At 35.1% G+C, this 14,298-nt stretch overlaps 2 protein-coding genes across 2 annotated transcripts; one reads left to right on the top strand and one right to left on the bottom strand.

Moving 5' to 3' along the window:
- The first annotated feature begins 1,377 nt into the window (after positions 1–1,377).
- LOC122405816 (transcription elongation factor B polypeptide 3-like) lies at positions 1,378–7,295 on the top strand. Its single transcript, XM_043410846.1, has 9 exons — positions 1,378–1,900; positions 2,463–2,755; positions 3,328–4,442; positions 4,572–4,777; positions 4,887–5,065; positions 5,189–5,280; positions 5,362–5,561; positions 5,953–6,232; positions 6,638–7,295. Exons 1-9 carry the CDS (start codon positions 1,832–1,834, stop codon positions 6,715–6,717), a joined length of 2,514 nt encoding a protein of 837 aa, XP_043266781.1. The 5' UTR covers positions 1,378–1,831; the 3' UTR covers positions 6,718–7,295.
- Positions 7,152–13,610, bottom strand: LOC122405955 (will decrease acetylation). Its single transcript, XM_043411090.1, has 10 exons — positions 12,970–13,610; positions 12,598–12,755; positions 11,874–12,213; positions 11,369–11,601; positions 10,702–10,884; positions 10,364–10,516; positions 9,977–10,124; positions 9,731–9,899; positions 9,446–9,629; positions 7,152–9,366 (listed from the first exon to the last, which is right to left on the bottom strand). The coding sequence occupies exons 1-10, from the start codon at positions 13,042–13,044 to the stop codon at positions 9,243–9,245; spliced, it is 1,767 nt and encodes a 588-aa protein (XP_043267025.1). The 5' UTR covers positions 13,045–13,610; the 3' UTR covers positions 7,152–9,242.
- Positions 13,611–14,298: the final 688 nt, after the last annotated feature.

The raw sequence follows: 14,298 nt of genomic DNA on the forward strand, positions 1-14,298 counted from the left end.
TACACCATCACAATGCCCAGTTTTCCGTGAGCTGAATGTTAACCCGGGTAAAAGCTAGAGTGTCTGCTACGACGGAAGAAAAAGTAGGTTTCTTCACGGTTGAATCCACTGTTGCGTTGAAGTTTGGAAATTATAATTCCGGTAGTTTTAAGGATTACAAATGAAAAACAAAGAATATCAGAACGTTTAAAATTCCACGATTTGAACATTGTTGAGTATTTAGATACAAACTCTATTTTCTTGTGTATTACGTAAACATTAACTTATTACGTCCACTATTGCCCGTTTTCTCCAACGTTAATCTGAGTTTAAACTCGGTTCATCCTATCTCGAAACTATATGAAAAAAATTGAACCGAGTTTGAACCGCGTCGGAGAAAACGGCCATATGTCGCCAACGCTAAATGAAGTTTAAACTAGTCCACGAAGTCACACCGAAAAAATTGAAGTTCAAATTACATTGGATAAATTGGTTCATTGAGATTTGGTCTGATTCCTTTTTGGTAGTGGGTAGAGTTGGTAGAGTTTAACTTTTGATAGGGATAACTCTAATGCCCGTTTTCTCCAACACTCACCAACGCTAATCCGAGTTTAAACTCGGTTCATCCTATCTCGAAACTATATTAAAAAAATTGAACTGACTTTAAACTGCGTCGGAGAAAACGGCCATAAAGTTGAGATTGTTCATCAGCAGAGAGATTGAGAGATATATAGATATTGGTTGGAAGGAATCGAGAAAAGTTATGCGGTGTCGATATCTCTGCCCTGCCGATACGACCTTTTTGTTTTACTCTATTTCATACCTCCGTGAATTTGACTGAGTTATTTCGGCCTGGTAATGGCGGATCAAATTCGACACTTTTCCTTGACTTTTCCCAAATAAGTTCAAAAGAAAAATCAAACATAAAAATCCGAATAAAGATCAGAGGTTTTTCGGATGCCCGTTCATAAGCAAAATATGAAAAAAATATTTTATGTTACATCAGTCGATTCTTCTCGAATTTTAAGTAATTTATATATTTCCCGAAGACGGTCAAAAATTGCAGATGTGATGGATGCTGCTGCACCGGGCGAAAATTGTGAACATTTAGAATTATAGATGTCATCACGTTCGGTTTAAAAAGCATGGTGGAAAACGCGGGAACTTTAAATTATGGAAACAGAAAAAAACGAATTTCACCTGAAATAGACATGTTTGCACAAGTGAATGATTCCATAATTTTTCACATTTTTTACGTTCGTTGAGTTCTTATCTCGTTTAACGTGTAATAATAATTTATTAGAAGATTGTGTATTTAACGAATTTACAAATATTTTTTCGATCTTGGCTGTAACAGAAAATTATCCGCACTCACACATCCGAAGACTGAACAGATGATCATGTGTGAATAACGCGAAATCAACGTCATTCCAGTTCTGCCGAATAAAAAGAATTTTTTTGCAAAGTTGTGTACATATACCTTTATATTTTTTATTGTCTATACTGTATATGTATATAAATGTGTGTCAAGCAAGTCCAATTGAGAGGATAATATGGAAACGTGCGAAATAAGCTAAACGCGAGTGTCTCATTGTGATTTTTTTTACGTAAAATACAATTACACTTTATTATTTTCTTAATAGAATAATAAATCTGGGAGTGCTTTGTTTCGTGAATTTTTTTCTTCCTGTTCATGCGTCCTAACCATTCTGTTCGTACCAAAAAACCTCCCCTCTCTTGTACTCTCTCCTCCTCTCTTTTTTCTGGTAGGCACCTAACTACAGCATATTTTTAACAGAAGTGTTCGTCCATCTCTCCTCTCAACCATTCTTAACAGCTGGCAATTGCCAATATGTCCGTTGTGGATAAGATTCAGCATTATCAACGAAGTCTAGAAAGATGCACCGACGACGGAAGCAGGGTGTGTAAAATCAAAAAATACAATCGCATTCGAGGTTAATAGCGAACGGCAGTAATTACTAGGCTATGTATTGCTTGATGCGGGACAAACGAAAAAAATCACGACCATTGGGAACTATTAGAGAAATGAGCAATATAACCTCTAATGAAATCAACTAGTTTACTAACATTCATTTATCTCTTCATGATTTTTGAGCTGTATAATTCATTCCTAAACATACAAATAAGCCATCATTGAAATAGCCGTAGTTTCTTTTCCAAATGTGACACACGGCCTTAATTTGAATAATTATAAAATACAGTTATAACATCTGTTACAAATGTCAGATGGGTATCCATTACAGAATTTCTAAATAAATAAAATCTGATAGCGGTATAAGCATTAAATGTCTAGAGATAAGTTACGATCTCTTTGTTGCCGAAACAATTTTTTAATGATTAATGAAATTAGCATTAAGCAAGTCATGTTCTTGCTTTTTTATTCATTGTTTCTGTTAAATCTAAGCAATGCAACATGTCTGGTAATCCCAAGCGATTTAGCAATAATTAATTTTCATCTACAGACTCTTCACTGCATAGAAAAACTCTACCGATTGCCAGTAACTGTTCAGCATCTCCAGGAAACTGGAGTTGGCAGAACAGTGAACGCTTTGAGAAAGTACGACGGTAGTATCGGAGATGCGGCTAAAGCTCTAGTTGCCAAGTGGAAGACGATGGTGGTCGATGAAGACACGAGTGATTGCGACGACGAGGACGAGGCGTGTGTACCTGATGCACCCGAGGGCTACAGCGATCATTCGAATTCGCCGAAACCTGAAAAAAATAACAAGAATCAATCTTCCAGAAATTCCTCAAAGTACAAACCCAATTTTCGTTCTACAATTACGAATTGAGCTTCGTAGTGAATTTAATTATGACACTTAGAATTATAGTTAGTGATTTTGCCTACTCAATATTTTTCCATTTCTAGGTAGCTTGTTTTTTTTCTAATATTTAAGTAACTTACGAAAGGAATGTTGATGCTGTTCATCATTAAATTTCTGTATTTTCTGAAAAACTTGTTAAGTTATTAGCGAATATATCTTTTTTTTTTATAATTCTCCCTGTTAGTTGTTAAATGCATGATTCGTCTGTGTTATTATTTCCTCATTTCTTTTATTCCCTGGCTTCAAAGTACATACGATTGGATGCACACATACTTTTTTATTTATTGGAATAAAAAATGAACGTGATTTTTTCTAAATATGTAGTTGATTTACCAATTTATATGCCAGTTAATAAAATAAAATTGAATCAAATTCTAGTCGAATGATTGTAAATTAGTCTGAAAAATTGGTGAATTGTCCCTCGAGGATGTAGAAATTAGAAAAGAAAATAGCACCATTGAAAAAATATAACATTTATATTGAGTGAAAAATGATTTTACAGACATAGGAGCGCTGAGTCTGGAGAGAAAAGTCGACATAGCGAAAAGCACGAATCTCGTCACAGTATGAAGACCACGTCAGCAGAAAACTCAAAATCGCGTGAAAACGAGACAAAAACATCGAGAGAGAGCGACGAGAGACATAAAACTTCGAAAAACGGAATAGACAGGAAAAAGGTGAAGAGTGAGGAGAAAAGTTCGAAAAGTACGAAAGAATCGAAAAATGAACTAGGCAAACACGAGTCTTCGAGGGAGGAAGGATCGAGTCGTAGCTCTGCAACGACAAGCAGCGCGAATACAAAAATAAAAACAGAAGAGGAGCGTAAAAATTCGAGTAAAGTTTCAAGCACCAGCGGCAGTGGTAATCACAGCGGAACGAGCAAAGACCGATCAAAAAGTCATGATTCACAAAGAAAACGAAAATTGGATGCTTCCTTGAACGAGAAAGAATCCAGCAAGAAAAGGATAAGTTTGGAATCGCCGGACGATACGGACCGTGTGTGCAACGAGGGTCATGACAGTATAGACGACGACGACGACGACAGACCAACCCAAATAATTTCAAGAGATTCGGATAATGAATCTGGTAGGAATCAACCTGACACTTGCTTCAACTCTGACTCTGACGATAGTGTATTGAAAAAAAAAATAAAACGTGAAATTCTCGATTCACCATCATTCGGTGAACGTAGAAGCGTTGATTATAGAAATTCTCAAAATTCTGAAAAATCCTCGAAATCAAAGAATCGCGATAATACTGATAAATATTCATCAAGTACCTCTGAAAAATTAAAACGCGACAATGATAAACGCGAAAGATCAAAGGCCGACGGTGAAATTTCAGGACATCGCAAAAACGAGAAACGAAAAGACGATACAACTCGTAATCAAAACAAAGAATCTTCGTCTAAATTGAAAAGTCAGACCAAAAGTTCCTCTAGTTCTAAGGATCACAGTAGCAAAGACAAGGATGACGTTCGAAGATCTTCGAAAAACAAGAAAGATGATAAATCCGACACTAGTGGCAAAGATTCGAGGGAACAATTCAAAGAGCCCATGGACAAAAAAATTAAAAAGAAAAAGATTAGCGAAGACGATGGTATCGATTGTAACTCGGGTACGTTTTCATCGTCAAATTAATACGAATACATAATTTTAATATTCAATACTTGAGCCTAAATCTCAAAACACAAATTTACTACCTTACAATGATGAACCAGAAAATAAAATTTCTCGATTTTTGCAGGTGCGAGTTTTGCAGAGGCACTCGGCATGTGTCAAGATCGTCCATCATCTCGAAAGAAAAATCCTGTTTCCCCAACATCACCAATGATCAAAACTATTAAAACAGAACCAGGCACTTCGTCGTCGTCGTCGTCGTCGTCGATGCCTTCGAGCAGTAGAAGTACCGTTAAAGTTAAATCGGAGTTTCCAACCAGCAACGATTCTCAAGTAAAATCACCTTGAAACTGAAAATTCTCAAAAAATTTGATAATTCTCCATTTTTTTCAAGTATATCCTTCCTTTTTTTGCATTGATTAATATAATTTATATTTTTTAGGCATTATCGTTATTAGCTCCAAATATTAAGCTAGAACCACTAAACGTCGATTTGGCTTCAACATTGCCAGAAATAAGCCCCAATTACAAACCACTGCCTGCTCATTACATCAATCCTATTCATCGTAAACAAGATGAAGACAAAGCTCTGAGTGACGTTATCTATACAAAGGGCCAAAGGTAATTGGAGAAAATTATTTGAATCTCTTATTAATGATCGAATGAAGGAAATTTTAACCACGTTCTTTCCATCATCTCAGTCAGATTATATTTAAATCAAGCCCACAAATGATGTTTTTTTAGAACAAAAGTATATTCCGGAAATAAGTCTGGCTATACGACCGTACCCTCACTCTGCGAAGTTTGTATCCGTGTTCTTATTCAGCATATGGACGGTGAGTTAGTGACATTATTTTTTGAAACGTCCTACAAGAGAGCCTCGTTGAGTGTAATGTGAACTTTCATTTTATTTTCAGCTCTCGGTTTTACCGGTGGCATTCCATACGACATTTTGAAGCCGGTACTGGAACGTGCGATGCCCGATCAACTATTCACATTGGAAAATTATAATCCATATTTGATCGAAGATACCGATTCTCTGTGGCAATTCCATTGTAACCGAGAATTCCGCGAAAAGCGACGAGAAGAAATGGAAAGTTGGCGCGACATGTACATGGTAAAAAAATTGACTCGAAAAAATGATTATTTTCGGAATAGAAACTGAGTTCAACCACGAAATACGTGACTCGATTGTTTCATTTGAAAGCTGCAAAAATAACGACGCTGAAGTTTGCAACGTTGGAGTTTAACGAAATGAAAGAAAAAAAGATTTGTAATTGGCCAATTTTTTATTTCACGAAGTATCAGTGCAAGTTGAAAAACTACGAATTGCAAATTCGGCAGGGAACGAAATTGGAGAATTATTGGAATTATTGGAGGCTTTTTTTTATTCATTTCGTTGGACTCCAACGTTGCAAGCTTCAGCGTCATAAAATAAGAGCGTGCAATTTATGATGTTTTATTTTTTAATTGCAATTGGAAGTTTACATATTAATCATTTGTTCTAGCGCTGCCGTGACGAGAGGGAAGTTAAATTGAAAGCTCTCACTGCAAATATAAAAGAGTCGATCGACAAATCTGTGCCAGTTAGATCAACGAAACTGGCTTATGTCGACAATATTGTAAAACCTCCGCGTAACGTACTACGCAACCAAGCAAAATATGGTACCGCCAAGTCATCAACTTCGTCGTCAGACTTGAAAAAAAAATTGATACTTAGCGGTAGCAGCACCTCTGCGACAAATATTGCTGTACCTCCGCCGCCAATGTCACGTATGAAAACAGCTCGTAAGTATTTATAAATGTTTCGCTAAAGATTAAGTTTTGGAAATCAATTCGTGCAATATATTTCCATTGAAAAATGTATACTTTCATACGATGAGGGAAAAAATACGTTCGCTTTAAAATGAGCCATTTTTTCTTCTGTCAAATTTTTTAATTTGCAAATTCAAAACGATTCCTACACTCATTTTTTTTCGTACCACACTTCTGTATTAGTTTCTCACGTCAAGTATCAATTCATCTTTTTCCATTTAATTAGTTCAAAAATCATGGGTTTACTCACGAGAACCTTTGTGTTGGCAAATTTTCGCGTGTAAATTTCTGAACAAACTTTTGTAACGTTGCCCTGACGGAAGTCAGTCCATTTTTCATTTTTTGTATTCTTAACTGCGCTGCATTTTTCTATTCCAGCTTCAAACAATGGGAAGAAGAACAAGGCACCACTTATGGCGAAGGCGTTACAACTGATAAAATCCCGATACAAGCGATAGTTTTAATATCCAATATCCAAGCCATGGAAACAAACTTTCCATGCTTAAAGATGTGTACAATGTCTAGACGTGATTTTTTTTATATTACTTTTCTTCCGTCTGAACTTCCCCACATTTGCTTCGTATGAATCGAATCGTGAAAAAGAGTGATATTGATGTTTGTCTTTTATGTTTTTCTTTTTTCGTTTCTCAATTACGTAATGCATGTAAATCAATTTATACATATTTGGAAGATTGTTTGTCAAAAAGCGTCAAATGACGATAATGCCATTCGATTACTTCTCACTTTACTGGATTATGACCAGTTGAAATTTACAATACATGTATTATGTCTGTCTCGAAATTGTTCGTGCCAAGAAAATTTAACGAAATTAATTTTCGTTTGAGCATCAATAACATTACATGAAATATTGGGTATGTGAATACAACTTCCATTCCTCTTTTATCGCTATATTTTCACTTAACAGTACAACAAACAAAACGAACAAAACATTTGTTGACCCATTATCCGTTGAATATGCTTAAAGTATTTTGTTCTTTGCATTGGATTATTTAATAAAATATAAAATAAACAGTGAGAATGACTCGTGAGGATTATTATCCCCCAATCGTATTTTCTTCTAATCAAAATTGATCATTTTTATCAATTGATGAGATTTTAATTGAATGCAAAAGTAAAACAACGTTTTTCGCTCGTTCGTATTCAGTAAATTTACTGAGTGTTATTAAAAAAAAAAAAAAGTATTTTGTACCACTATTGTAATTTCGATCGATTACATTAAGGCTTGAAAAAATCAAATCTTTATTCGTATTCCCTTATTACTGATATTTAGTTCAATCCTCTGCATTATTCTGCTCATCTCATCAGATTATAGGTCCATTTTTTTTCTTCAATCCCATATGTATACAGCGGCAAAAGGATCGACATACAATCAATACATTTTCGTATACAATCCTGACGAGTACATTACTAAAACACCTATCCCTTTGTAACTTTTAGTGCAAAAATCATATTCACTTAAGTGTATGGAAGAATATTACACACGATCTTAGGTAATGAGGTAGATTCAGCATTAAAGAAAAACAAATATCATTACCACCATTAATATCATGTTATGCAATACGAGAGTGGATCCATTTTCGCCGAAATTCGTGTCCGATGTACCTTTTACGTTTCAGGATAAATAAAACTATATTAATTTAGCTAAAAAACATTGGTTACTGCTAAATTGAAATCGTATTCGCAGACAAAATTTAGTGCGACGATCGTTATTCATTTTCTTCATTATTTTTTCCTATAAATTATTGCCAATTGATACTGTAGTATTTGTCAAAATTCGAGCATCAAATTCCATTGCCTCAGAGTACTTTTTTTGTTACTCTGTTATCGCTGACAATTTTAGTTCAATTTTGAGTCGAAACATTACAAAGAAGGGATCCAACTACTAATTTATTTCAGAGTTCATCGCTTCGTACTCAGACAAATAATTAAAATTTTTAACATCATTCAAGTTCTATTCGAAGTCTTCCTTCCCTATGAAGTCTCTCTTCGCGTACCCAAATTAATGAGAAAATAGGGAAGAATACTATGCTTTTCCACAGCCAGCATGATAGTTTGGATTCATCACTACCCGAACTATTAGTATGCAGTTTTAGCAATAGTGGGTTCGTTATTCTTTTCTTTCGTTTTTTTTTCTTTCAGCAACGTTTACGAAGACGAATGAATTATTCATGACATTTAACATTTTTATGTAGGGATCTATTATTTGTGACATTACGCATTTGTGTACATGTTCTGTTTTTTACTTGTGGATCTTCCAACGCCACTTCATCATTAGTTTCCTGTTCTACAAACAATAGGAAGATTCGAGACGTTTCAAGTAAGCAGTTCATTTTAAGCTAATATTTGTGGCAGTGGCTTCCAAAATTTTGTACAGCCATAAAGTATAATTATATAATCAAAGAATTTCGTGTGCAAGAGTCTTTTAGTTTTATTCGGTGGGACACGGGCAACGGGAATAAACAGATTAACAAAAATTTGGAATATTTCCTAGAGGCACAAAATATTTTCAAGGCGAGTTATAATTAATGTATGCTTCAATGAAATACGTAATAGAAAGAAGAAGCATTGTAAATTTGTTTGGGTTTGGAAAGATAATAAAAACGGTGACAAACCTAAATCCAAGCCGAATGTAGTTCATTTCTGAGCTTTTCTTTTTTTCATCGAAACTTGAAAGGTTTTTTCAAATGGTGATTTTGAAAAAAATGGTTTTTTTCACAATTCAATTATCCTTGTGATACGAACCACACGGAAAACGATTCAACTTTTTTCAGTACCTCTTTTACAATATATTTTGTTTTGTTCATTTCCCGTAATTTGGCACTCTATTTCGCGAATGTCCCATGAAAAGAGAAACAATAAAATACGATCGTTCCAAAAACTTCCATGGTTCTTTGTATATACTCGTTCGAGGCTCATCGTGAGGAAAACTGTTATCTTTTTCGGTAGGTACTGGCAATTTTTCTCATATTGTGCCTATGCATACGAGAGAATTGTTCTTGCGGTAATATTGTAGTGAGAGGATACTTGAGCAATTTGTTGAGTATATTTGAGGACTATTAACTTCGACAGCTGAGTTGTTCGACCCACTGAAAATGATCAAATTTATCCATTAAAATCCAATAAAATTCTGTCTAACGATAAATAATTCAGGTATTCGATACTTACCCACTGCTGCTGCTAATGTGTTCCTGAGTTGACCAGAGACGAACGACACCGTCCATACTAGCGCTTGCTATGTATTGCCCATCCGCACTCCAATCCAAATTCATAACAGTGTCCTGATGGCCTTTAAGTTCCGTTAACAATGCATCAGTAGCCAAATCCCATATCGATATACACTTGTCGTCCCCTGGTGAGATAAATTAAACATTTTCATAAATTTTACAACACATTATTTCACATTTTTTGCACAAAAAACTTTTAGCCAACAAACAAAATAAGTGAGCTTACCGGCTGTTGCGAGATATTTCCCATCGGGACTGAAAACCAAACTGTAAATAGCCGATTGAGCTCCTACGTAAAGTCTCAAGAGGCTACCATCATCTTTATTCCACAACCTGATAGTTTTGTCCGCCGAACCAGTCGCCAAGTATCGTGCGTTTGGATGAAATTTTATACACTGAAAAAAACATTTGTTTTCATATTATCGTACGGTTATCGGCACGAGGAGTGCACAGAGTGTGACATATTACTCACGTTAACGTCTAAAAAATGTCCAGCAAATATTCTCAATGGGAACTTTCGATCGAGCGACCAGAGCTTGGCGGTTCTGTCATGAGAACCGGTTGCTATATATAAATTAAATACACTCGTGTCCATACACCATATTGGATAGTTGTGACCACTGTAAAGAAAAAAATCACTTTATACCTCGGATTACCTTTGTTCCTGACCTATGTGCAGTTTTACAGGAAGGTTTACGAATGCCACTCTTCACTATTTAATTCAATATGGCAAACTGAATTTTCGATCATACATTGAATTTCTTGTATGCTAAGATAAATTCGAAAGTTTCCAAGTTTTTCTAACTTGGAAATCAGCAAGAATCACGTTACTTATTGACTAGTAAATAATTCCTCGTACTTGTATATAGCTGCGCAAGAATAATCATTTAACCGCCACGCCCTCATATCTTTGTCACTTGAAACCGAAAGAAGGATTTCCGATTCGGAGACGAATCTCAAATCGTGAACGACGTCTGTGTGTCCACGTAATACTACAGCCCCCGCTTCTTCTCTGTGAAAAATAAAAAAAATTATTGAAATTATTTCACTTCAATACTATTCTGTACATGATAAAAAAATTAGAATGCTCGACAACCGTCATATTCGAGCACGTGAGAGTATGGCTGGGCTCGGACAAGCTATTTCTTTTAATGCTTGGCTTCGAGCCGAGACCGCGTCTCTTAAAATTTCACTGACATGTCTATGTTGGGTTCGGACGATCTGCTCGTAGAAGCTGCATCACAAGCGAAAGTTACCAAAGATTGCCGACTTTTCGGCATCATCAATACCGTGTCGCCGATACCCCAAAGTCTTATCTCTGCTGTACTAAATCCTGAAGCTAATTTGTCCATACTCGGTGTTATTCTTCCGCAACTCGCACTATAAAAACATATTCACATTTAAAATTTTTTCACTTGAGAGAATTTCAATCGTGCATTTTTTTAATATGAGATCTTTGTGAAAATTCAGCAGACTATTATTTTTTAACCATTCTCTTAGATTGTAAGTGCAAGTTTTGTGAATGCGGTACACAACATCTCGAGGCATAGAATTTCAGATCGTTGGAAAGTAATTTAATGTCCTATACTGTGATAAATATCGTACTTTCCGGAAAAAAATTCAATTTTTATCAGATTCATCAAATTGAATCATTAACAGATACGAGCAGTTATTGCTTTTCCTTATTTGTTTGACAAAAAAAATGTGTACTTTGCTGAAGGTACGGATTTCAGCATCATCAATATTCCGATTCACAATTGAAGTAATTGCCATAGATATGCGAGTCGGCAATTAAAATTTCGATGTACGGCATATGTATATTCAAGCATGTGTCCAGTGCCTTAAAAGTCATGATTATATTTACTTTTCGACGGCGTTGTTTATAGTCATTATTCTTAGGGGTTGATGAGCGTTGTTGCGTATCAATCGTATTGCTTCTTGCAATTCACGCATTTCGCGATCTACCCCTGTACCGCAAGCTTGTTCGACGTGACCGTTTATACTGATTTCGTTCTTTTGACTTCTGTCACCAGTTTCCTCGTCCATTGAGTTCATGTCGACTATTTTTCTAATTATCGTCAGGTGAATATTTATTACCTGAAATAAAAACGTTGATAATCATAAAATAATTGTCAAAGCAAGATCATAGAAGAGCATCTAGGCTAGGCAACTTCATTGTATTACGCGCTATCAGAATATGCATTATCAGAACAAAACACGAAACACATTATTCCATCGATATCTTATTTTTTTTTAATTCTCTGCGTGTAGAAAGTTTTGCATTGAGAATCAATTTGTGCATTTTGAAGATATTCAAAAGGAATTTATTTCTTTTTTGATGACTAAAACTGTGCAACTTCAATAATTACCTGCATTATTATGATATGTCCGTGTTTAGTAAGAAATTTCTGTAGACAAACATGAGACTCGTCGGACATATCAACTTTGTACTTTCTAGTTCTGAAGGCATTAACCAGTGGCCTCAGTTCTATGTCATGTATGGAAAATACGCTTGACAACTCCTCCAGAAAATCCCTTTCAGTATCGCTAAGAAAATCGCTCTGATGACATTTCAGAAATTGTAGAGCTGCTTGTCTATTGCCGGCATGTAGCATCTCCAGATAAAGATGACAAAAAACAGGATATAGAAGACCCATTAATTCTAATCTCATTTTCTCATTTACTATATTGTTGATCCAGTTTTTCAATCTGCGAATAGAAAAATTTTAATTATTGAAAATAATAAAAACATGTATTTATTGATGAGCGTGTTTAAAAAGATCTAAATTTGTTCAATTTATAAAGATTTATCGTGCTACTCGATTCTTTTATTCAAATCATAGAATCAAAGAAAATTTAGAAGCTTTTTTTCAATCGCAATTTGGAGCTCATAGTCAGCCACATATACTGAACAATTATCGTTTGGGATATTTCAAAATGAATCCTTTTTTTTTCAACTAGAAAACCATCGCTATTGATTCACTGTATAATTATGTATTCGTAATATCTGAACACAATTAAAGTAAATAAGCAAAAAAGATACATGAATGTGTTTATTCTGAATATTTATAAAATTTAAATAAAATTACGAACCTCTGATAAGCTTGATCAGCAGCTGCAACGTCATTTATAATAGCGCTAAAGACGATGGAATTGTCACGCGATGTGCCGCATTCGGCTGTTGCATTTAATGTCATTTCCTCGCTCGTTCGACAGCCGATTCTATCACTTTTGTGATACAAATCGCCGTCCTGCAAAGCAAAAAGTAAAATAACTTTCGAAAACGAAAACAAAGCAACAACAATAAAAACGCAGAAATCGCCCCGTAAAAAAAGAATGATTTGGATTGAGGTTATGTCACGAAAGTTCGTAAATTTTCTCATAATTTTTTCTCTTCCCGATCAAGTTATACCGGAAAGTTTTTTCAATTTGTAAAATAGAAAAACCTCGCATTTTTGTGCTTACTTGATAACGCCGTCGCTTCAAATATGATTCGACAGTCGCATTTATCACGTCAAGTTTCGAGCGTTTCATCTTCATCTGGTCACACTTTGTTTACACCGTTTTGTATTTTTGAAAACACAACTTTTCGTCTAGCGCGAAATTTTGACGCCATGTCACCGACACATTATGTTTTATTTCGGTGTAGCTGCACGGTAGAGTAAACGTGAGAAATAGAAATAAAATATTCGATATAAAGACGAGCGAAGACTGCACAGAATTGTCTCGATTTGTTGTTTTCAGTTGCAAGTTGCAATGTGCGCGCAAAGCGAGAAAGGAGAGAATTTTTTAATATATGACAGTGGCGTAGTAGTGGTATAAGTGTTTTGGGTTTGTTTTTTCCCTCAATTCCCTCCTCCTCTTTATTCTTTTTTTTCGTTCAACTCTGCGAAGGGAGATGTATTACGCGTGTGTATTCTCGAGTAAGAAAGTTTTGATCTCTCCCGCGATAAAACGTTTATTCACGAAAATTTAGGGGAAAATACGATTTTATCAGACAGCGTTATTTTCAGCCGAATGATCTGTCCAATTTCAAAATTCCGCCGTGAAATCTCAAAACGTCGGGGCGAAAATTACAATCGGATTCCCTAACTGTAAGTGGCACGATCGATTCATATATAAGCGTGTTTTGTTTACTGGAAAATTAATAATAATTATAGGTGCTTTTCATATTAATTATTATATTCCAGACGCTGTGAATTCGATTTACCTACATTGATATAGGCACATGCACGACACTGAAAACGCTTCATGACTACTCAAAATTTTTATGTATGAACATTTTATTCGAATTGAAAATATGTTGTATGGAAGATAATTTAAGTGACATGTAAAATGGTAGCTGAAAATATAAAATACAACACATTTCTAAATTTCACTGAAAAGTTAGGTTATGAGGCATTTATAGGGTACTGCCTTTCTCCCGTACTTTACATGATCATTGCAAGACGGAGATAGAGATGATCTTTGGTGCGAATTCAAATTCAGGATATACATGTAGAGAATGAAAACTATTGGATGATCTCGAACGAAAACGCAATTATTCTACAGACTAAAAAAATGATAAGTTATTGTGCACTATTAAAATATTTGTCATCCGAACTCATATTCAACTATATGCTCCTGTGAGAAAAAAAAATGAGAAGAATTCGACTCGGATATGGCTACGAAACGAAGTTTGATGCGGGTGCATTTTTGTGTGTGCCTACACAAATGTATACTTGCCAAATATTTGCTTGGGTGCTAAATTTTTTACGGACATAGTCACCAAGATTAATTCATAAATTTGTTCAT

This window comes from Venturia canescens, chromosome 1 (assembly GCF_019457755.1).
Source record: "Venturia canescens isolate UGA chromosome 1, ASM1945775v1, whole genome shotgun sequence".
Taxonomy (NCBI): domain Eukaryota; kingdom Metazoa; phylum Arthropoda; class Insecta; order Hymenoptera; family Ichneumonidae; genus Venturia; species Venturia canescens.

What these genes read in the sequence shown, in the direction of transcription:
- LOC122405955 (XM_043411090.1), bottom strand. Translation starts at nt 13,044, where the DNA reads ATGAAGATGAAACGCTCGAAACTTGACGTGATAAATGCGACTGTCGAA. An exon ending in GCTGATCAAGCTTATCAGAG is followed by an intron (nt 12,214 to 12,597) that starts GTTCGTAATTTT and finishes TTCTATTCGCAG; the next exon opens with ATTGAAAAACTGGATCAACA. An exon ending in GAAATATCTCGCAACAGCCG is followed by an intron (nt 9,630 to 9,730) that starts GTAAGCTCACTT and finishes TTATCTCACCAG; the next exon opens with GGGACGACAAGTGTATATCG.
- LOC122405816 (XM_043410846.1), top strand. Translation starts at nt 1,832, where the DNA reads ATGTCCGTTGTGGATAAGATTCAGCATTATCAACGAAGTCTAGAAAGA. An exon ending in GCACCGACGACGGAAGCAGG is followed by an intron (nt 1,901 to 2,462) that starts GTGTGTAAAATC and finishes TTTCATCTACAG; the next exon opens with ACTCTTCACTGCATAGAAAA. An exon ending in GTTGGCGCGACATGTACATG is followed by an intron (nt 5,562 to 5,952) that starts GTAAAAAAATTG and finishes CATTTGTTCTAG; the next exon opens with CGCTGCCGTGACGAGAGGGA.